The sequence below is a fragment of the Balaenoptera physalus genome (genome assembly GCF_965194825.1).
Source record: "Balaenoptera physalus genome assembly, chromosome: 1".
Lineage (NCBI taxonomy): Eukaryota > Metazoa > Chordata > Mammalia > Artiodactyla > Balaenopteridae > Balaenoptera > Balaenoptera physalus.
The window spans coordinates 82,962,189-82,985,761 of NC_138882.1; the positions used below are offsets into that span (position 1 = coordinate 82,962,189).

The window sequence follows — 23,573 nt, forward strand, 5'->3', positions numbered from 1 at the left end:
GGGCCTCTCACTATCGCGGCCTCTCTTGTTGCGGAGCACAGGCTCCAGACGCGCAGGCTCAGTAGTTGTGGCTCATGGGCCCAGTTGCTCCGCGGCATGTGGGATCTTCCCGGAACAGGGCTCGAACCCGTGTCCCCTGCATTGGCAGGCAGACTCTCAACCACTGCGCCACCAGGAAAGCCCTGGGAGGAGAGTTTTAAGAACAGATACATCATTTAAAATTTAGTGACAAAGGAGATATAATGATGCCTGAGAAAATATTACATTTAAAGGTTGATGATCTTTGAGAGTAGATTTAGGAGAGTCTTTTGGAAAAAGGAAATCAAATGATGGAATTAAAGAGGGAGGGATGAAAGCCCCAGTAATAATTTGTGCCATGGGAGAATGGAAATCGCTAGAGGGGGTGGCAAGACTATAGAACTTTTTCCTTGGCTAGGTTGTATTTGTGACATGAAGACAGGAGGAAATGGAGGAAAATGCAGGATTAAAGTGCTAGAGAAGGAATGTAAAATTAAGTAGGGGTTCAAAGTCACCTATTGAGGAGTGGAATCTAGAGATATTTTCAGTGGTCAGTTTACAAATATCCAAGTGAAGATAAATAAACATTTATTTTTTAGGATTATCTGTAATACTACTACCCCGTTGATTCTCCCACGTTGTACTTCAATTAGCTGTATATACAAGTAATACCAGTAAAAGAAGTACATTATGACTCCTTTTTTCCCCCCAAGTAACTTTGTTTGGCCAAATAGAAATGTCACATAAAAATCAGAAAGGAGGAAAGAAGGAAGATTGAAAATTCATACATGTGCGTTTTGGAAAATATTGAAAAGTTGAAAGAAGAAAATAAAAGTCCTCCATAATCTTACTGCTCAGAGTAATTACTGTTATAATTTAGTGCATATTCTTTTCGTTGTTTTGCTTTCTTTTAAATGACATTTTGGTTTTTTTATTATGATTATGTGGGGGGAAAAAACAGAAAAAACATCTAGGTTATTTTGAAGTATCAGCATTGTGTTATAATTGATATACACTGTTAAGTCATGTTTCTAGACTGCAGGTGCTAGTGATTAAACCCTTTTCTATATTGGTGTTTATTCTTACAGAATTTTAATTGTTCTTTTAAAATTGATTTATGGACCCGGATTTCAACTTAAGCCTTTTTTTTCCTTTCTTTGCCTTCTAAAAATGATTAACTTAGGCAGATTTCAGCTTAAAATTAGTTTTCAGCTAATTATTTTCATGTTATCAATTTGAAGTTGTTAGACTGGCGGTAAACAAGTTACAGCTGTGCTCTGAATAAGGCTTTTACTTCTCTCTGTAACCCTTCTTTATTACTTTATTTCTTTCTTTATTTGGCTGCATTGGGTCTTAGTTGCGGCACGCGGGATCTTCATTGCGGCAGGCATGTGGGATCTTCCCCGTTGTGGCGCGTGGGCTCCAGAGCGTGCGGGCTTAGTTGCCCTGCGGCATGTGGGATCTTAGTTCCCCTACCAGGGATCAAACCCACGTCCCCCTGCATTGGAAGGCAGATTCTTAACCACTGAGAGGTTAAGAGAGGGAAGTTCCTCTCTTACCCTTCTTGACTTCTCTTTCTAAGGTCTTTGGCATCTAGCAGATTGATAAGAGGAAAAGAAGAGTGGGATCCTAGGGGGTTCTGTAGGAGGGAAATTAAATTGAGAAGCAATGAGATGGGATCAGGAAAAAAAGGTTGCAGAGAAAAGGAATATTTTCTCTATGTAGAGTATAGTGCAGCTGATAAACTGTAGGGACAGTTTTGGAGTAGTTCCAACTGTTTGAGGTGGAAAAAGTATCAGTGGAAGCTCTACGTACCAAAGTGAACTTCTGTATTTTGCTTAGATGTAAAGATTCTGGTATGTTTGTTTAAAAAAATCATTTGCATCAGTTCAGTTTTTAAATGTTAGACATTAATTCTAAAAATTATTAACGATTGTTGATTAATGAGAAAGCTCTGCTGTGCTATTGATTGAAGTTCCTCCCTCTTATAAGAAATTTGCCTGAGAGGAACTTTTTTTTTTTTTTAATAAATTTATTTATTTATTTTTGGCTGTGTTGGGTCTTCATTTCTGTGCGAGGGCTTTCTCCAGTTGCGGCGAGCGGGGGCCACTCTTCATCGCAGTGCGCGGGCTTCTCACTATCGCGGCCTCTCTTGTTGCGGAGCACAGGCTCCAGACGCGCAGGCTCAGTAGTTGTGGCTCACGGGCCCAGTTGCTCCGCGGCATGTGGGATCTTCCCAGACCAGGGCTCGAACCCGTGTCCCCTGCATTGGCAGGCAGACTCTCAGCCACTGCACCACCAGGGAAGCCCCCAAGAGGAACTTTTGATTTGTTGGATTTAGAATTCAACTCGTTGTACAGTCCCTATTAAAGCTACAGCTTTTAGCCTTTTTGACATTGTGAATTAATCATGGGCTCCTGAAGTAAAGGAAGTAAGATTGAGAGTAAATAGAATTAAGGATTCATTCATACTTTAGTTGAAAATAAAGGCTTTTTTTCTTTGTTGACAGGGTGTCCTCCAATTAAAAAATCTTGTGTATACCAGTTGAAACTGCTAATGTTGATGGGATAACAGTCTAAAAAAGTATTATCTGTTTTGAATGGGGCTCAGTAACAAATAACTTGATCTCTTTTTGAAAGACAATTTTTTTCAACTATGTAATACACAAACATGGAAAAAAAGTTCCTAAATGCAGAAAGTACACAGGGAAAAGTTAGGTACCCTTTCACTTTCTCCTCTTGTTTTCCAAGTTCTCAGAAGCAATCACTATTTAACAATGCCTTGTGTATATTCTGTAGATCTTCTGTGTATACACAAGCCTCTATGTATTCTTGTTCCTATGACAGCTTGATTCTAATGTTTGCTTTTGATATTGCATTAATGTTTCTTTGTCTTTTTAATGCCCCTCATGAAAAATGGAAAGAAAGGTAGCACTCTTTAAGAGTTGAGGTGAGGAGGGAATTCCCTGGCAGTCCAGTGGTTAGGACTCAGCAGTCTCACTGCGGGGGCCCTGAGTTCCATCCTTGGTTGGGGAACTAGGATCCCACAACCCATGCGGCTCAGCCAAAAAAACAAACAAACAAACAAAAAAGAGTTGAGGTGAGGAAAGGAGAAAGTTGTCTAATGAACTGTATAACCATGTATTTATAATGTTATGGTGATTTTTACTCTAATGCTTTGTAAGATTGATCTTACAGAGTCAGAAAGTTCAGGACATTTTATAATGTATATCTTTAAAAAAAATTTAATTATGTATTTTTGGCTGCATTGGGTCTTTGTTGCTGCACGCGGGCTTTTCTCTAGTTGCGGAGAGCGAGGGCTATTCTTTGCTGCGGTGCACGAGCTTCTCATTGGGGTGGCTTCTCTTGTTGCGGAGCACGGACTCTAGGTGCACGGGCTTCAGTAATTGTGGCATGCGGGCTCAGTAGTTGTAGCTCGTAGGCTCTAGAGTGGAGGCTCAGTAGTTGTGGCGCATGGGCCTAGTTGCTCCGCGGCATGTGGGATCTTCCCGGACTAGGGCTCGAACCCACGTCCCCTGCATTGGCAGGTGGATTCTTAAGCACTGAGCCACCAGGGAAGTCCTATATCATTTATAGTTGATTAAATGTGGTGTTAATGGTCATCTATATAAAATGTCCTTTTGTTACCAGGAATATACCTCCCCCCACCCTACAATTACGAATATGATTTTTTCATAGGGAAAAAAAATGCATATTAGAACTAGAAAGACCTTAGCGATTACCTAGTTCAATTCCCTGACATTGCAGATGAGAAATTGGACCTGAGCTTTGATTTCAATATTTTTCTTAGGATACTGTCTTTAAGAGAGAGGAATGCCTGTATAGTAAATGCATCATTAATGAAGTTATCTAACTAAAAAGGACTTTATAACAAGATGCTGATTTCTACAACAGAGTATAATTGAGAATGGACAAAGTGTGGAGCAATATTTGTGATTCTTCCAGGAAAATCTCAAATGCATTCTGGAGGGGAGATGCCTTCATTACCATCAGACAGTCCCTCTGCAAAACCAGCAGCCCAGCCTAGGAAATCATCTCAGCCAGATGTCTGTGCCTCTCCTCAAGAAAAGCCACTCAGGACTCTAGCTCACCAAGCTGAGGAAGAGATAGAGGATGGTGGACTCTTTATTCCAATGGGTAGGCTTTCTTTTCTTTTCTTTAAAAAAAAATCCTCTTTATTGAAGTATAATATGCAGAAAACTGCACATATCCCAAGGTATCCAAGTTCACTGAATTTTCAAAGATTGAATACACCCATGTAACCAGCAACCAGATCAAGAAATAGTATTACTAGTATCCAGAAGTCCTTCCTTTCATTTATTACTGACACCCACCCATGGGTAACCATTATCTTGACTTCTAGCAGCACAGATTAGTTCACCTGTTTTGTACTTTATGTGAAATATGAATATGTTTTTTGACTGCCTTTTCCCACTCAACATTATGTTTATGAAGTTGGTCCACATTGTTGCATGTACTTGTAGATTGTTCATTTTCATTACGATATAGCATTCTGTTGTTAGAATAGTCTGTATTTTCTTTATTAATTCAACTCTTAATGAGTGAAGACTTACCAGTTGTAGGCTACTCTGAATGGTGCTGCTGTGAACATTCTACTGTAGATCTTTTGGTGAACATATATGCCTAATTTTTGTTGTGTGGAATTGCTAGGTCATAGGATTAGGCCTCCTTAAAGTTTTTTTGAAACTTTTTTTTATATATATATATATATTTTTTTTTAAATTTATTTTATTTATTATTATTTATTTTGGGCTGCACTGGGTCTTCGTTGCTGTGCGCGAGCTTTCTCTAGTTGCACCTAGCGGGGCTGCTCTTCGTTGTGGTGTGTGGGCTTCTCATTGCTGTGGCTTCTCTTGTTGTGGAGCATGGGCTCTAGGTGTGTGGGCTTCAGTAGTTGTGGGATGAGGGCTCAGTAGTTGTGGCTCGCGGGCTGTAGAGCGCAGGCTCAGTAGTTGTGGCACATGGGCTTAGTTGCTCCGCGGCATGTGGGATCTTCCCGGACCAGGGTAGAACCCATGTCCCCTTCATTGGCAGGCAGATTCTTAACCACTGTGCCACCAAGGAAGCCTGAAACATTATATTTTTATTGTGAAATATAACATATACAGACAAGTGAATAAAGACTTCTTTATTTAGCTTAACAAATGGTTTTAAAGTGAACACTTATGATTTCTTTTTCTCATCGCAAATAATAGACCTCCATTGCTATGTAGGTTAGAAGTTGTGATAGTGGACATCCACGTCTTATTTCTGAACTTGGGGGAAGGTGTTCAGTATTCCTTATTATGTGTGATGATAGTTGTAGGCTTTTTATAGATATATTGTATCAGATTATGAAAAATTTTTTCCTAGTTTTCTGAGAGTTTTATCACATACTGAATTTGGTCAAATGCTTTTTTAAAATCTCTATTAAGATTATTGTATGTTTTTTCTCCTTTATTCTGGTTTTTCTTTTTTGTTTTTTTTGTTTTTGGCTGTGTTGTGTGGCATGTGGGATCTTAGTTCCCTGACCAGGGATCGACCTCATGCTCCCTGCAGTGGAAGTGCGGAGTCCTAATCACTGGACTGCCAGGGAATTCCCTCCTTTATTCTGTTAATATGGAGAGTTACATTGATTCTTTTTTAATGTCAGATTTATTGAGATAATTTTCGTACAATAAAATTTTTTCAGTGAGTTTTGAAAAATGGACATAGTTGTGTAACTGCCACTACAATCAATATATGGAACATCTCTCTCTAAAAGTTCCCTCACTCCCCTTTGCAGTCCTTCATTCTCAGCCTTTGGGAACCAGTGATCTCAATTTTATTCTTACAGTTTTGTGTTTTCTGCAATATTATATATAGGTGTTATGCAGTATGTATGTAACCTTTTTTTTTAAACTTTGGGTTTATTTCTTTCTTTATTTATTTATGGCTGTGCTGGGTCTTCATTTCTGTGTGAGGGCTTTCTCTAGTTGCAGCAAGTGGGGGCCACGCTTCATTGCGGTGTGCGGGCCTCTCATTATCGCTACCTCTCTTGTTGCGGAGCACAGGCTCCAGACGCGCAGGCTCAGTAGTTGTGGCTCACGGGCCTAGTTGCTCCACGGCATGTGGGATCTTCCCAGACCAGGGCTCGAACCCGTGTCCCCTGCATTGGCAGGTAGATTCTCAACCACTGCGCCACCAGGGAAGCCCTGTATGTAACCTTTTGCATCTGGTATCTTTTAAAATTTTTATTGAAGTATAGTTGATTTACAGTATTGTGTGCATCCCATATCTTTCACTTCATGTAATGCTTTTGAGATTAATTCATGTTTGTTCTTCATTGCTGAGTAGTATTCTATTGTATAGATACACCACAATTTGTTTATCTGTTCACCAGCTGATGGACATTTGGGTTCTTTCTAGTTTTTGCCTGTTATGACTAAAGCTGCTATAAACCTTCACATGTAGTTCTTTTTTTTTTTTTTTTTTCTTTTTTTGGGCTACCCCACGTGGCATATGGGATTTTAGTTCCCCGACCACGGATCGAACCAGTGCCCCCTGCATTGGGAGTGTGGAATCTTAACCACTGGACCGCCAGGGAAGTCCCCACATATAATTCTTTTTTTTTAATAAATTTATTTGTATTTTATTTATTTATTTTTGTTTGCATTGGGTCTTCGTTGCTGTGTGCGGGCTTCTCATTGCAGTGGCTTCTCTTGTTGCAGAGTACGGGCTGTAGGCATGCGGGCTTCAGTAGTTGTGGCACGTGGGCTCAGTAGTTGTGGTGCACAGGTTTAGTTGATCGGCGGCGTGTGGGATCTTCCTGGAGCAGAAAGGCGCATTGGCAGGCAGATTCTTAACCACTGCACCACCAGGGAAATCCCTAGTTCTTTGATAGACATACGTTTTCATTTTTCTCGGGGTAATAACTAGGAGTGACATTGCTGGGTCTTACAGTAAATGTATGTTTAACTTTATACGAAACTGCTAAACTGTTTTCCAGAGTAGCTGTACCATTTTACATTCCCAGCAGGAATGTATGAGATTTACAGTTGATCCACATCCTTGCCAGCAGTTAACAGACTTCTTAATTCTATCTGTTCTGCTAGGTGTATTTCCTTGTGTTAACTTGCATTTCCCTAATGAATAATGATATAAAGCATATTTTCATGTATTTATTGGCCATTTGAAGATATTTTTTGGTGAAATGTTTGTTCGTTATTCTGTTGTTTGTCTATATTTCATTCATAATTACTACATATCTTGCATGAGATACTTTGAAACTATGCATATATCCTTTTTCTCTTCAGATGTTCCCCCCCTAATTTTAGCCTCCATTGGTAGATCACCTGCAACAATTATAATGGTGATTTTTTATTTCTGTTGTTCCTTTTACATTTATTAACTGGAATTTTTCTGTAAAGAAGAGCAGTCTCTTCTCCCTCATTTATTTATTCAGTTTTTATATGAGTGTGGACTCATGGATGTTTGTTTTATTATTTGAGTTACAGTGCCATGTTATCATTATTTACTTTGCCCGAATTGTTTCAGCATTAGCCATGAGGAGCTACTTCAAGTTTTTTGTTTGTTTGTTTTTTGAAGTTTTATTTATTTATTTATGTGGCTGCTTCGGGTCTTAGGTGCGACACGCAGGATCTTTGTTGTGGCACGCGGGCTTCTTTCGTTGTGGCGTGCAGGCTCTAGAGCATGCAGGCTTAGTTGCCCCTCAGCATGTGGGATCTTAGTTCCCCAACCAGGGCTTGAACCCACGTCCCTTGCATTCGGAGGCGGACTCTTAACCACTGGACCACCAGGGAAGTCCCAGGTTTTACTTTTACAGATTATGCTTTTGTGTCGTATCAGGGAACCTTTGCCTAATCCAAGGCCACAAAGTTTTTTTCCTGTTTTCTTCTAGAAGTTGTAGTTTTACACATTACATATAGGTGTATGTGATCCATTTTGAGTTAATTAAAAAAAATATTTATTTATTTATTTCGCTGCGCCAAGTCTTAGTTGCAGCAGGCGGGATTTTCGTTGCGGCAGGCGGGATTTTCATTGCGGCATGCAGGATCTTTTGAGTTCTGGCATCTGAGTTAATTACTGTATAATGTGGGAGGTATATTTGAGATTCTTTTTTTACCTGTGAATGTCCAGTTGTTTCAGCACTATTTGTTGAAAAGATTTCTTTCTCCATTAAATTACCTTTGTATCTATGTGAAAAAGTCACTATTTGTGTGGGTCATTCATGGACTCTCTCTTCTTTTCCATTGGTCTATGTATGTGACCTTTCACCAATATCGCAGTCTTGAAATCAGGTAGTCTGTGTCTTCCAACTTTTTTTTTTAAACAAGGTCATTGCGCTATTCTAGGTACTTTGCATTTCCATGTAAATTTTAGGATTGGCTTGTCATTTTCTTCAAAAATACTTGCTGGCATATTGATCGATAATGAAACTGTTGATCAATTTGGGAAAGTTGCTGTCTTTTTTTTGTTTTGGCTGCGCCATGCGGCATGTGGGATCTTAGTTCCCTGACCAGGGATCGAACCTGTGCCCCCTGCATTGGGAGTGCAGAGTCTTAACCGCTGGACTGCCAGGGAAGTCCCGAGGGATTTCTCACATAGATAATTAAGTCATCTACAAATAAGGAGTTTTTTTCCCTTCATTTCCAATTTGTGTGTCTTTTCTTTCTTCCTTTCCATTCCTTCCTCTCTCTTCCTTCCTCTCCCTCTCTCTTCCTTCCTCTCCCTCTCTCTTCTCCTCTCCGTCCGTCAGCCCCCATCTTATTATGCACTGGCTAGGACATTCAGTACAGTGTTGAAGAGAAGTAGTGAGAGTGGGCATGTTTTCCTTTGTTCCTGATCTCTTAGGGAAAATACACTCAATTTTTCACCACTAAGCAGAATTTGTTGGTTTATAACTATTGTTTATCAGATTGAGGAAGTTCTCTACTATTCCTAGTTGTGGAGAGTTTTTATCATGAACTGATGTTGGATTTTGTGAAAAGCTTTTTCTACATCTATTGAGATTATCTTTTGTTTTCGTTTTTGCTTTTAGTCTGTCGATATGGTGAATTATATTGATTGATTTTCAAATTTCAAAGCATTTCTGCATTTCAGTGATAAATCGACCCTTTTGATCATGATATAGGTATTTTTTTTTGTATTGCTGGATTTGATTTGCTAATATTTTGTTAAGGATTTTTGCGTCTGTGGTTGTCTGTAGTTTTTTTTTTTTTTAATGTATATATTTATTTATTTATTGGCTGTGTTGGGTGTTTGTTGCTGCGTGCGGGGTTTCTCTAGTTGAGGCGAGCAGGGGCTACTCTTCATTGGGTGCGCAGGCTTCTCATTGCAGTGGCTTCTCTTGTTGTGGAGCACGTGCTCTAGGCACGTGGGCTTCAGTAGTTGTGGCACGCAGGCTTCAGTAGTTGGGGCTCGTGGGCTTGAGTAGTTGTGGCTCATGGGCTCTAGAGCACAGGCTCAGTAGTGGCGCATGGGCTTAGTGGCATGTGGGATCTTCCCGGACCAGGGATCGAACTCGTGTCCCCTGCATTGGCAGGCAGATCCTTAACCACTGCGCCACCAGGGAAGCCCCTGTAGTTTTCTTTTCTTGTAATGTCTTTGGTTTTGGTATTAGGGTAATACTGACCTCATACAGTGAGTTGGGAAGTGTTCTTTCCTTTTCTTTGTGTTTTTTTGTTTTTTGTTTTTTTTGAAGAGTTTGTGAATTGGTTTTATTTCTTCCTTAAATGTTTTGTTGAATGCACCAGTGAAGCCATCTGGGCCTGGAGTTTTCTTTGTAGGATGTTTTTAACTATGAATTCAATTTCTTTAACAGATAAAGGGCTATTCAGTTATCTCTTTGTTCTTGAGTGAGCTTTGACAGTTGGTATCTTTTCAGGTATTTGTTCTATCCAAGTTGTTGAATTTATTGGCATAAAGTTTTTCATACTATTCCTTTGTCATCTTTTTAATGTCTGTGGGCTCTGTAATGATGTCTGTTCTTTTATTCCTCACACTCGTAATTTACGTCTTTCTCTTAATCATTCTGGCTAGAGGTTTTTCAAAGAACAAGCTTTTGGTTTCATTAATTTCTCTATTTTTCTGTTTTCTATTTTACTGGTTTTTGCTGTTGTCTATAATTTTCTTCTGTCTCTTTGCTTTGGATTTAATTTGGTCTTTTTCTAGTTTCTTTAAGTGGGAGCTTAGGTCATGGATTTGAGACTTTATTTTCTAATAATACTATAGAATGTATCAATTTCCCTTTAAGCACTGTGCTAGCTATGCCCCACAAATTTTGATATATTGCATTTCATCAACTTCAGTTGACAGTATTTTCTAATTTCTCTTGGGATATCTTTTTTGACCCATGGGTTATTTAGAAGTGTGTGTGGGGCTTCCCTGGTGGTCCAGTGGTTAAGACCCCACGCTTCCACTGCAGGGGGTGCAGGTTCAATCCCTGGTCAGGGAAGTTCTGCTTGCCATGCAGTGTGGCCAAAAAAAAGAAAAGAGGTGTGTGTGTGTGTGTGTGTGTGTGTGTGTGTGTGTGTGTGTTTAAACAACAGAAATTTATTTTCTCACAGTTCTGGAGTCTGGGCATTCCAATATTAGGTGCTGGTAAATTCAGTTTCTGTGAGAGCTTTCCTCCTGACTTGTAGACACCCACCTTCTCACTGTGACCTCACATGGCCTTTTCTTGGTGCATGTGTGTGGAGAGAGAGGGAGTGAGCTTTCTGATACCTCTTCTTATAAGGACACTAATCCTATAGGATCAGGGATTCACCCTTATGGACTCATTTAACCTTAATTACTTGCTTAGAGGACCCATCTCCAAATACAGCCATGCCAGGGGTAAGGCTTCCAACGTATGAATTTTGGGGGGACACACGTTCAAGTTAATTTTGGGGAGACACACACATTCAGGTTTTCTGTACAGGATTAGAGTCCTATTCTATGTTCAGTGTCAGAACCTGGTTTTTTAAAATGTAATTTTTATACTTATAGAGTACCATATGGCTTATAACAGCAAAAACAAAAATCCACCATAACTTTTTAGAAGTGTGTTTTTTCACTTCCAAATATTTGGAGACTTTCTAGCTATCATTTTGTTACTGATTTCTAATTTAATTCCCTTGAGTTCACATCATACTTTGTATGATTTCAGTACTTTTATATTTATTGAGGTTTATTTTATGGCCCCAATATAATCTTTATTGGTAGCTCTTCCATGTGTATTTGAAAAGCATATGTATTCTGTTGTTTTAAGGTACACTGTTCTGTAAATGTCAATTAGGTCAAGTTGGTTGACAGCATTGTTGGGGTCTTATTTATTTTTACGGATTCTTTTTTTTTTGGTCTATTCTGTCAATTATTGAGAAAGGCATATTGAAGTCTCCAACTTTAATTGTGGATTTGTCTATATTTTTCAGTTTTGTCAGTTTTAGCTCTACATATTTTATTTATTTGTTTTATTTTTATTTTTTATTTATTTAAAATTTTTTAGCTGTGCCACATGGCATGCCAGATCTTAGTTCCCCAAACAGGGATCAAACCTGAGCCCCCTGCAGTGGAAGTGTGGAGCCTTAATCACTGGACTGACAGGGAAGTCCCTAGTTCTACATATTTTAAAATTCTGTTTTCAGGTACATATGCCTAATAACATTGAGTGGGTTTTGAATGTTAAGGCAAACTAGCATTTCTGGGATAAACCTATTTGGTCATGATGTATTAGATTTTCTAATATATTGTTTAAGGTTTTTGTTTCTTTGTTTATGGAAGATAACTGGCTTTAATTTTCCTTTCTTATAAGGTCTTTTTCATGTGTTGGTATTAGGGTTATACTGACCTTATAAAATGAATTGGGAAAATTTTCATCATTATCTATTCTCTGAAAGAGTTTGTTTAAGACTGGTGTTATTTCTTTCTTAAATGTTTTGTAACCATTCACCAAGGACGCTGTCTAGGCCTGGAGTTTTCTTTGTCAAAAGCCTTTTAAGTTTTGGATTAAATTCTTTAATAATTATAGGATTATTTAGATTTCCTGTTTCTTTTTGTGTCAGTTTTGGTAAGTTGTGTTTTTCAAGGAATTTGTACATTTTCTCTAAATTGTCAAATTTATTGATATAAAGTTGCTTGTAATGTTTATTTTGGCATGTCTAAGATTTTTAATGAGGTCGCCTTTTTAGTTCTGATTTTAGTGAGGTCCTTTTTTTATTTGTGTCTTATTTTTTTTGTTGATAAGTTTGGCTAGAGGTTTATCAGTTAATCTTTTTAAAGAACCAACTTTTGGCTTTCTTGACTTTTTTTTTTCTATTTAATTGATTTCTGTTCTTTATTATTTCCTTCCTACAATCTACCTTGGATTTGATTTGTTCTTTTTTAGCTTCTAGTAAGATTTTCAATCTTTTTTTTTCTAATATATACATTTAAAGTTAAAATTTGCCCTCTAAGCATTGCTGTAGCTGCATTCTGAAAATTTTGATATGTCATACTTTTGTTTTCATTCATCTTAAAATATTTTTAATATCCATTATGACTTCTTCTTGACCCATGAATTATTTAGAGATATGTTGCTTAATTTCTAAACATTTGAGGATCTTTCTAGTTAAATTTCTTTATTGATTTCTAGTTTAATTCCATTGTGGTCAAAGAGCATATTGTATATGATTCCTGACCTTTGAAAATTCTTGAGTCACTTAGCTTATGGTCTGTTCATGTGCTGTTAAAAAGAATACGTATTTAGTGGGTGTTTTATACATGTCATTTGAGTCGAGTAAAATGTCCTGTATATGTCTGTGAGGTCAGTTTTGCTAATGTTGTTCAGATCTCTTATATCTTTACTGATTTTTTTGTGTCTGCTGTCATGTGTTACTGATTGACATTTGTTAAAATCTCCAACTGTGATTGTGGCTTTCTCCTTTTTTTTCCCCTTTCAACTTTTGTTTTATATATTTAAGCTGTATTTATCAGGTGCACAGAAATTTAGAATTGTTATGTCTTTTTGTTGAATTGACTCAGCATGAAATGTTCCTTTTTATCTCTTTATCTTCTTGCCTTAAAGTCTGCTTTGTATTTGATATTAATGTGTACATGGTATAAGTGTTTACATTGTTTTGCTTTCAACCTTTTTTGTGTCTTTTTTTATATAAATTTATTTATTTGATTTATTTATTTTTGGCTGTGTTGGGTCTTCGTTGCTGCATGCGGGCTTTCTCTAGTTGCAGAGAGCGGGGGCTACTCTTCGTTGCAGTGTGTGGGCTTCTCATTGCGGTGGCTTCTCTTGTTGCGAAGCACAGACTCTAGGCGCACAGGCTTCAGTAGTTGTGGCTCGCGGGCTCTAGAGCGCAGACTCAGTAGTTGTGGTGCACGGGCTTAGTTGCTCCGTGGCATGTGGGATCTTCCTGGACCAGGGATCAAACCTGTGTCCCCTGCATTGGCAGGCAGATTCTTAACCACTGCACCACCAGGGAAGTCCCCATTTTTGTGTTTTTATATTTAAAGTGTATCTCTTATAAATAGCATAGAGTTAAAAAAAAAACAACAAAAAACCTGGTCTGAACATCTTTGTCTGTTAATTAGATTGTACACTTCATTTATATTTAATGTAATTTCTGATATAATTTTCTATTTTCCTATTTGTTTTTTGTTCCTTTATTTCTCCTTTCCTTCTTTTGGATTAATCAAGTGCTTTTACTTTTCTTTATTAGCTTTTTAGTTTTGTATTCTTTTATTTTTCTTTTACATGTTACCCTATATATTAATAGGCATTCTTTGAAATTACTATAATCTCCCTTAAATTAGCACTTTTACCACTTCCCAAACCATGTAAGAACTTTACAACAGTTTTACTTTATATATCTACTCCTGCCTTTTGTGTTATTGATATTGTATTTTACTTCTTCATTTGTTTTAAACCCCACAAGACGTTATTATTATTGTTACTGTCTTAAACAGTCAATATTGATTTATATTTATCACATAGTTAGCCTTTCTTATGTCTTGATTCATCCTGAAGTTCTTCACTTTGCCTTCATCTTGGGTCATTTTTTTTCATCTTGAAGAATTTCCTTTACTATTTCTTGCAGACCTGGTCTCCTGTCAATGAATTATCTCAGATTTTGTTTGTCTGGAAGAAAATTTTAGTTTTGCCTTCATTTTTAAAAATTATTTTCACTGTGTATAGAATTTTAGGTTGTTCTTTCCCCCCCAGAACTTTAAGATGCATTCTGTTATATTTTGGTTTCCATTGTTTCTGTTGCAAATTCAGTTATCAGTTTTGTTGTTACTTTGATAATTTGTCTTTTTTTCTTCTGCTTCTAAGATTTTCTCTGTTCTGGTTTTCAGCATTTTGACTATTATATGTCTCCTTGGGTTTTCTGTTTTTATCTGCTTAGGGCTTGTAGAACTGCTTGAATATGAGATTTGATATTTTATCAGTTAAAAAAATCCTTGTCAATATTTTTTTTAGATATCATTTCTGTCCTGTTCTCCTTCTTTTCTTCTGGTATTCCAGTTACATGTATGTTAGGTCTTTTCACCATGTCCCATGTGTATTGTTTTTTCTTTATATTCTTTTGTTTTTTCGTCCATGCATCAGTTTCTGCTGTTCTGTAGTCTAGTTCACTAATTCTCTGTTTCACGGTGTCTTATCTATTAAATTTTTCATGCCGGTTTAGCACTATGGATTCTATGTGAAATTCTCCATCTTTTCCTTTATTTTCTTGAATGTGTTAATCATAATTATTTAAAAATCCTTTTTCCAATATCTGATTCACCCATAGGTCTTTTTTTTTTTTTTTTTAACTGTCGTCCTCCCCCACCCCCTAGTGTTTTGGCATCTTGGTTCTTGCTGTAATTTTTGATTGGATGCTGGACATTGTGAATGAAAAATTCTAGAGGCGTTGGTATTGTTAGCTTCCTCTAAAGAGGGTTATGTTTTCTTCAGGTAGGCAGATAATTTTGGAGGGTCACTTAAATTCTGCTAAGGGTTGGTTTTATGCTATATTAAGTCTATTTTGTTTCAACTTTCTAGATTGTGGCCTATATTCCTAGTGGGTGGCTCTTCTGGGGTTCCAACACTTCTAAAAAAGCTATAGTGTTTATGAAGACTTTTCCTCCTTCGCAAGACTTCAACTACAACCTCTGTCTTCCCAACACTTGTGGAGTGTGATCTTAGTTCCCCGACCAGGGATTGAACCCATGCCCCCTGCAGTGGAAGTGCAGAGTCCTAACCACTGGACTGCCTGGGAATTCCCCATGATTCAATCATAGTTTTAAGAGGAGTTTGAACAGAGACTTTTTGGGCTCATTTTTCCTTGGTTTCCTCCTCTGCAGAATTTTATCCCCCAATCTCAGCTGCTTCAGCAGCTCTAATCTCTAGCTTCTTAGTAAAGCAAGAATACTGCTTTCAGCTTGGATTCTCCTTATGTGCTTCCCTTCTCTGAAGGATCACAACTCCTTAAATCATTTATGTAGGGGTTGTCCTCCAGTGCTTTCAGACTGTTGTATATATTTTATTCTGCTTTTGTGTAATTTTATAGTTTTATATAGTTTCACAGTTGTTTTTGGCAGGAAGGTTTCATCTGATAAAAAAATACATTGCTGTGGCCAGATCCAGAAGTCCTGGGTGTGTTTTTGACAGGGCTGTTAAGCAGCTATTTTCATACAACAAAGTGACTTTGGTGATTTAGATATTACAGAACCCACCCATGTTTTTATTGACATCATCCATTTTGCAGTACATTTACAGTGCAAATTTACTTTCAACTTACTGGTTACATCATTAAATGTGCTTCTCAGCAAATACCTTGTTTTTAGCCACATCCCACCTTTCTCATAGAAGGAAAAATTAGATTTTCTTCTTTTTTCTAGTCTGATTTTTATAGAGTGGCTTCCTTTTTAAAATTTTTTTAATTTTTAAATTTTATTTATTTATTTATTTTTGGCCGGCCACTGTGACATGTGGGATCTTAGTTCCCTGACCAGGGATCGAACCTGCGCCCCCTGCAGTGGAAGCACGGAATCTTAACCACTGGACCGCCAGGGAAGTGCTTTTTTTGTTGTCGTTTTTGTTTTCCTTTTTTTAATTTTTAAATTTCAGTTCTTTAGAATTCTTAGGGTCAGTGGTATCCCAATATTTTAAAAGTAAGATAATAGATTAGTTCTAAAACAGAGTAAGATGTAACTGAATTATCTGTTCTTTCTTGGATTGTCTGTGCAATGTATTAGAATGTATTCAATTTTCCTTATAGACCCACATTCCCTATTAAACTCAGCCTTAAAATCAGAAATCAGAGGAGAAATAAGTGTGATGTGATTTAGGGGGATGTAATTAGATGAGATGGTGTAACCCCACAGTGATTACTTTGATTCTGTGTTTGTAAGATAGCCATTCTGAATGGGAATTATGCTAACTCCAATGCTTTTTCCATTGAAAAATATTTTCTGCAGCGAATTTTGTTATTTCCATTTTAATTTTGTGGTAAGTTTTCACAATTCTTTAAAATTATTTTTTATGTTTGTCTTTATTGTATTTTTATTGGGGTTGAATGTTTTTCAGTGTATATTTTAAAGCAGTGTTACTCAAAGTGTGGTCTGAAAACCAGTGCTAGTTTGAGAACTGTTTGTTACTGGTTTGAAACAAAATAATTCATGGAAACTGAGAATAAAACTTTAGAAATGTTGTCACTTTTGACATTATGGCTATATTCTTACTTTATAAAAGTATGAGTCTACAGTGGATTGGTCAAAAACAAGACTAGTTTTTCGCCACAGAGAGTTTGAGAAGCACTGTTTTAAAGGACAATTTGATTCCTCATCAACTATCTGTATAAAATTTTATTAATTTTAGCTGCTTCCATTGTAAATTTCCTTTTTTTGGTCTTCACTTCTATGAATTTTTGTTACATTTTGTAGATCTAAATTTCGTAAGGAAGATTTTATTTATTTAGGTTAATTTTTAGTTAATAACACACTTTACTATTTCCAGTATAATATTAATAGTTTTAACTTGTGTCTTTCATACTTTTTTCCCCGGGTCAGTTTTGCAATTGACAGTGTTACCAACAACATGATAGGATATGAATATGAAGCTGAATCAAAACTTCTTTGGGTGTCAGAAATCCTTTTCTTGCTCTGCAACTACCAGGTCATTGTTTAAGTATTGGTAAGATGAGGAGGGAAAAGTGGATGGCAGAAACCAAGAACTGGCTAGGTTGGTCTACATGAGAAAGGATGCAAGAGGGAAGGGAGGAGCAAAGAGAGGAGATTCAAGAGTGGTGAAGAGAGAGAAGAGTTTTGGAGTTTATGGAGAAAAGGGGTAAATGAGGTGAGAAGAGAGACTTTGGGAAAAGATATGTGTACAAAGGTTTTTAGACAGTTTCGTTGTGTATTATGCTATGTAATTCCCCTTTTGCTGCTTTCTCAAATGACCATCAGTAAAGAGCTTTGTCACTTTTCTGATGCATTCTAGAGTTTTATATTTCTTTTGCATCTATCACTTTGTTGGGATGTACCTCAAGGTAGCCCATTTTTTGTTTAGGTTACACAAATGTAAGATGTATATGTTTGAATTCTACTTTTTTTTTTTTTACTTAAAAATCATTATCAAAATTTTTTCTGTATCATTAAAAACTCTTTGTAGACATTTTTAACTTGTCCCCCTGCCATCAGTTGCTTAAAAAGACTATTTTTAATGGGTCAGTTACAGTCCAGTGTATGGTGTACCAGTGTTCACTTAACCATTTTTTTCATATTGGCTGTGCACACAAAAAATGTTGCCTACCTTTTCAATAAACAATGAATGTTGCCTGCCGTCAAGGCATCAGCCACTGCAGCCATACCCCCACCCCACCCCAACCCTAAAGGGTGCACCCTGAGGGGAATTCAGGTTGGAGAAAAACAGGATACTGGCCCTAGATAGTTAAGATGCATAGCTAAGGAATAACTTCAATGAGCCAAGACACTTGCATCTTCCTCTACATAGAAAAGCACTAAAATCATTAACTTGAGATGTCTTTTTTTAAAATTAATTAATTTATTTATTAATTTTTGGCTGTGTTGGGTCTTCGTTTATGTGCGAGGGCTTTCTCTAGTTGCGGCAAGCGGGGACCACTCTTCATTGCGGTGCGCGGGCCTCTCACTATCGTGACCTCTCTTGTTGCGGAGCACAGGCTCCAGACGCGCAGGCTCAGTAGTTGTGGCTCACGGGCCCAGCTGCTCCGCGGCATGTGGGATCTTCCCAGACCAGGGCTCGAACCCGTGTCCCCTGCATTGGCAGGTGGATTCTCAACCACTGCACCACCAGGGAAGCCCCGAGATGTCTTTTTTTGCGATTAGCAGTAATCTTTTGATGTTCAATTACATGTGTTTTTTTTTTTTCCAGCGAAAACTTCTATATATCCTGGCTTCTCCCTTACCTCTTTGGAGCAGTTCCTCAGAGCTATCTGAGAGGCTGTCTCCCAGACTGTAGTCCTCAGTAAGGTCCCTGAATAAAACATAACTTGCAACTTTTAGGTTGTGTGTTTTTCTTCAGTTGACATTTAGGTGTTTTCCATGTTTTTGCTAAAATAATTAATGTTGAAATGAATAACTTGATTAGTCTATACATGTGTAATTACTTCCTTAAGAAGAAGATTGGATTGAAAGTTACGAACATTTATCGAATTCTTGATATATATTCACAAGTGCAAAAGCAATTGGTTGAAATTACTAATAATTTTTCACTGAGTAAACATTGCCAGGGTGCAGCTTGAAGGTCATAAAATCTTTTTAAACTAAGAAGGTTGTCTTGATGTTAATCTTCTCTAATCCCTTGTTTTCAGACGGTAGCAGACCAAAAAGTATCAGAGAGATGAGAACCTCATTTTGGTGTTGCGTGATAATCTACTTCAAGACTTACCAGATTCTAATAATCAAGAAGCTTTTCCTTTTATCTGGTTATATATGTGCTCCTTTCTTGTAGAATAGAGGTACTTCATCCCCTCCCCCCTTTTTTAATCAGAGTGGATTTTTTTTATTGATTTGCTCCTTGTTTTTTTCTTTTCTAGACTCAGTAGTATAATAATAGTGATAAATTACATTTGTATAATATTTCATTGGTTATAAAGCACTTTGATATATATTATTTCACTTAATATGCATGGCATCCCTGATGGGAAGATATCTGTATTTTACAAAAGATAAAAATAAGACTATTGCCAAGGCAACCCAGTTAAGTTATAGATCTGGGACATAAACCCTGGGTTTCTGATGTATTATCTGGGTAGTATAGAGTAATAATTAAGACAGAGTTCTAGAGCTAGAGTGCTTGGCTTCAAAACGTGGCTTAGTCATTATTAGCTCTTGGGAAAGTTTCTTAATCTTTCTACCTCAGTTTCTTCCTCTGTACAGTGGGAAAAATAATAGTCCCTACCTCATAGGGTTGTTATGAGGAGTAAGTGAATTAATATGTATAAAGTGTGTAGAAGAATGCCTGACATAAAAGGAATATTCAGTGAATGTTAGGTGTTATTACTACAACAGTACTACCACATCTGCCTTTACCACCGCTGTTATATCTTAGTCTTCTTTGATTTCCAGGGCCAGACAGCTGTGTTTTTCTTTTACTGTTGGCTTTTTGGGTTAAGTTCCGGGAGCAGTTGCTTTGGTGATTCTTGTGATGTTCTTGGTTTATTTGCAGAAGAGCAAGACAGTGAAGAAAACGAGAAAAGGCGAAAAAAGAAAAAGGGTACCAAGAGGAAAAGAGATGGAAAGGGTCAAGAAGAAGGGACTTTGGCTTGTGACCTGAAGCTGGATGACATGCTTGACCGCACCTTAGAGGACGGCGCCAAGCAGCACAACCTAACAGCAGTCAACGTGCGAAACATCCTTCACGTGAGTAAGACGGGGGCAGCCATGTAATGGGAATAGAACTCTTTCATGGGGAGCAAATAAAAATTCTCAGGAAACTCTTGAGTCTTGGTGTGTGAATTACTAATTTTGTGAGTTCCCTGTGGCAAAATATTTTACATTTCAAGGTAGCCTTCTCTTTGCACTCAGCACAAGTTTGAAATGTGAACACATGTGAAAGAACTTAATTGGGAAGATAAACTGTTACTCTGCTTCCTTCCACTGATTTGATTGTTTATTGTTTAGCATATTCAAAGATAATGGAAGATGATAATGTTTACAGTGGATTTACTCTTGTGGGTCAATGTGTCTTGGAAGATGCCCAGTTAACAGTTTACAGTCCTTTGCACATATGCAAATACTCTCCTTTGCTATGTAACAGTACAGCTATTTATAAAGCCTATGTTGTTTATTACTGTTTCTCTTAAGCAGATAGTTAACCTGAGAATTTTTTTATTTTTGAGCCCTTCCTGTTAGTATCAGCTAATGAGATTGGTCCATTTGCTTGCTACATTGTTGGAAGCTGTGTGCTTCTCTCCAAAACTTCCTTCTTTGCTTTCAGTTGCCTTGCTTTACCCTAATCTGAAACCATTTGGGTATCTAGCTCTCGTTTATCCTCTACATATATCTAGCAGAGTTACAGAGAGATGAGTATTATCTAGATGATACACCTTTGTTACATAAAGTGAAATTTCATCTTTCTCCAGGAAGTAATCACAAATGAACATGTAGTCGCTATGATGAAAGCAGCCATCAGTGAGACGGAGGATATGCCAATGTTTGTGAGTATTTATTGTTCTTTCAATGTCATGAAACAGAACTATCTGTAAACTGGCTAAGTGTAGTGAGTTGTTTACAAACTCACTTGGGCGTTTGTAAATAATTTGGCAGTTGGGGGCAAACTCAAGAATCACTCGATGATTTTTATTGACTGTTTTCTTCTCATTTTCCCTTCTTAGGAGCCCAAAATGACACGCTCTAAACTGAAGGAAGTGGTGGAAAAAGGAGTGGTGGGTGTTCTATTTTTTCTTTATTGTTTATTTAGCTTTGTTAATAATATATAATTCCAGGTTATTTGTAGGGAAAAAAATATAAGAAATATTTATTATGATCTGGGTTTGACTCCTTAAAGAAATATTTGTAAAAGGCAAATAGACATGTGGAGATGCAATATATGAAATCATTATCATAGTTTATTTTTATTTTAGTTGCTTTTTTGGAAGTGCTAGGTAGATAACCATTTGGAACGGTTGAAAGCAATGAGTGATGACAGTTTTTCTGTTCATGTTGTGAGATAGGTGGTGAAGTGTTTAAAGTAGTGTATTTCAAATTGTGTTCCAGGGACCAGTTGCATCAAGATCACCCTGGTATGGGGTTCCTCAAGAGTGCTTATTAAAAATGCACATTCTTGGGCTCACCTCAGACCTAGGAATCAGGACCCATGGGTATGGCCTGGGAATATGCATTGTTGAAAGCACAACAGTACATTCTTTTGCACACTAAAGTATGAGAACCTCTTGAAGACTTTTGAAGCATTCTGATACAGCAAGCTCTTTGATGCTGGGCACTGTGTTCTATCTGCTTAACAAGCACTTGTCCAGTTTGTGCTTACCTTCTGCGACAAAGCAGGTGATAGTCCTGAGGGAGTCCATTCTATCTCTGATAGTAAGAAAGATTTGCCATATGGACCCAAAATGCATACTGTAGTTTTTGTCTGTTTGTCTGGTTCTGTTCCTTGCAGCCCTGTATAAGAAATGTCTGTTCCTCTTCCACATGACCTTTCCTCTAGTTGAAGAAAACCAATATATCTTTTTATAACATTCTTTTCTTGCTAAACGTCCCCTAATTTTTTATTGGTCTTCATGTGACAAGGCTTTGAGTACCTTCACCAATCTGATCCTTTTCTTCTGCATGTGCCAAGTTTGTCCATATCCTTTTAAAAGTATGCCTTAAGTGGATCTAGTGCTCCAGATAGGGTTTAACTAGTATAGATTAAAGTTAGGTTGGGACTTCCCTGGCAGTCCAGTGGTTAAGACTCTGAGCTTCCACTGCAGGGGTACAGGTTCAATCCCTGGTCAGGGAACTAAGATCCTGCATGCTGCACGGTGCAGCCAAAAAAGAATAAAATAAAAAAATAAAGTTAGGTTTATTCCCTCAGTGTTCAGATTCCATATTTCCCTTAATGCAGCCTAAGGTTTCATTGGCTTTTTTTTTTTTTTTAATAGGCCAAAGACACACATTTTAGGGTGGAAAATTCTGCTCCCCTATGCACTGACTTTTTTTGACAGCCACATCATATATATATATTTGTATATCTTTATCTAATTGACTAACCCTGGTTGCATAAAGTGAAATTTCATCTTTCTCCAGGAAGTAATCACAAATGAACATGTGGTAGCTATGATGCAAGCAGCCATCAGTGAGACAGAAGTTCTGTGAAGTCTACCTGACATAGAATATAATTAACATTAATTCCATATTTGATTAAAAAAAACCCAAGGAGATCGAAATCAGGCTCTGGATTATGTCTACCAACCACGTATATAGTTGCAGAGAAGGTAGACAACCCAAGGCTATAGTTTATGTGGGAGAGCAAAGATTAGAGTCCATTTCTCTTGCTTCTTAATCTTAATAGACTGACTCCTTCCTGATGGATTTGGCAGTAGGAAAATTGATTGGTTTAGAAACAAACATGAGAAGAGGTATGGACCTGAATCACATCATTCCCTTTACACCCCGTATTGGGCCTGGCTCCACAGAGCTAGATAAGTAGCCACAACATGGCAGGGCTGAGGAGATGTGGAGGGCCTAAGGCTTCTTATAGAGACAGAACCTAATGGTCTGTTGGATTTTGTTCATGATGATTTTGTTGGGGTCACAGTTAGATGGTCAAAAAATTATGCACTCCAATGGTATTGTGTCAGGAGTATGTAAGAGGTTTTAAAGAATTCTTTAAAAACTTCCCCCCACCAACTCTATTGTTTTATTTATTTTTTTATTTTTAAAATTTATTTATTTATTTTATTTATTTATTTTTGGCTGCGTTGGGTCTTCATTGCTGTGCACGGGCACGGGCTTTCTCTAGTTGCAGCGAGGGGGGGCTACTCTTCGTTGCAGTGCGCGGGTTTCTCAATATGGTGGCTTCTCTCATTGCGGGGCATGGGCTCTAGGCGCGCAGGCTTCAGGAGTCGTGGCACACGGGCTCAGTAGTTGTGGCTCACGGGTTCTAGAGTGCATGCTCAGTAGTTGTGGTGCACAGGCTTTGTTGCTCCGCGGCATGTGGGATCTTCCCAGAGCAGGGCTCGAACCCGTGTCCCCGGCATTGGCAGGCAGATTCTTAACCACTGCGCCACCAGGGAAGCCCCTCTATTGTTTTATTTTTTTTTTAGACAGTTCTTTTATTTATTTATTTATTTTTGGCTGCGTTGGGTCTTCATTTCTGTGCAAGGGCTTTCTCTAGTTGCAGCGAGCGGGGGCCACTCTTCATTGCAGTGCGCGAGCCTCTCACTATCGTGGCCTCTCTTGTTGTGGAACACAGGCTCCAGACGCTCAGGCTCAGTAGTTGTGGCTCACGGGCTTAGTTGCTCCGCGGCATGTGGGATCCTCCCAGACCAGGGCTTGAACCCGTGTCCCCTGCATTGGCAGGCAGACTCTCAACCACTG

At 37.9% G+C, this 23,573-nt stretch overlaps 1 protein-coding gene across 8 annotated transcripts in view; it reads left to right on the forward strand.

Moving 5' to 3' along the window:
- Positions 1-23,573, forward strand: part of LOC309658103 (GON-4-like protein) — a 90,689-nt gene that overhangs the window by 6,616 nt on the left and 60,500 nt on the right. For 7 of the 8 annotated variants that reach the window (XM_082456290.1, XM_082456292.1, XM_082456296.1 and 4 more), the window contains 4 exons: positions 3,984-4,175; positions 19,702-19,895; positions 20,618-20,692; positions 20,870-20,920. In XM_082456290.1, the coding sequence (XP_082312416.1) occupies positions 3,984-4,175; positions 19,702-19,895; positions 20,618-20,692; positions 20,870-20,920 (512 nt within the window). The remainder of the gene's footprint in view (positions 1-3,983; positions 4,176-19,701; positions 19,896-20,617; positions 20,693-20,869; positions 20,921-23,573) is intronic. The other variant, XM_082456294.1, reaches the window with a different exon arrangement.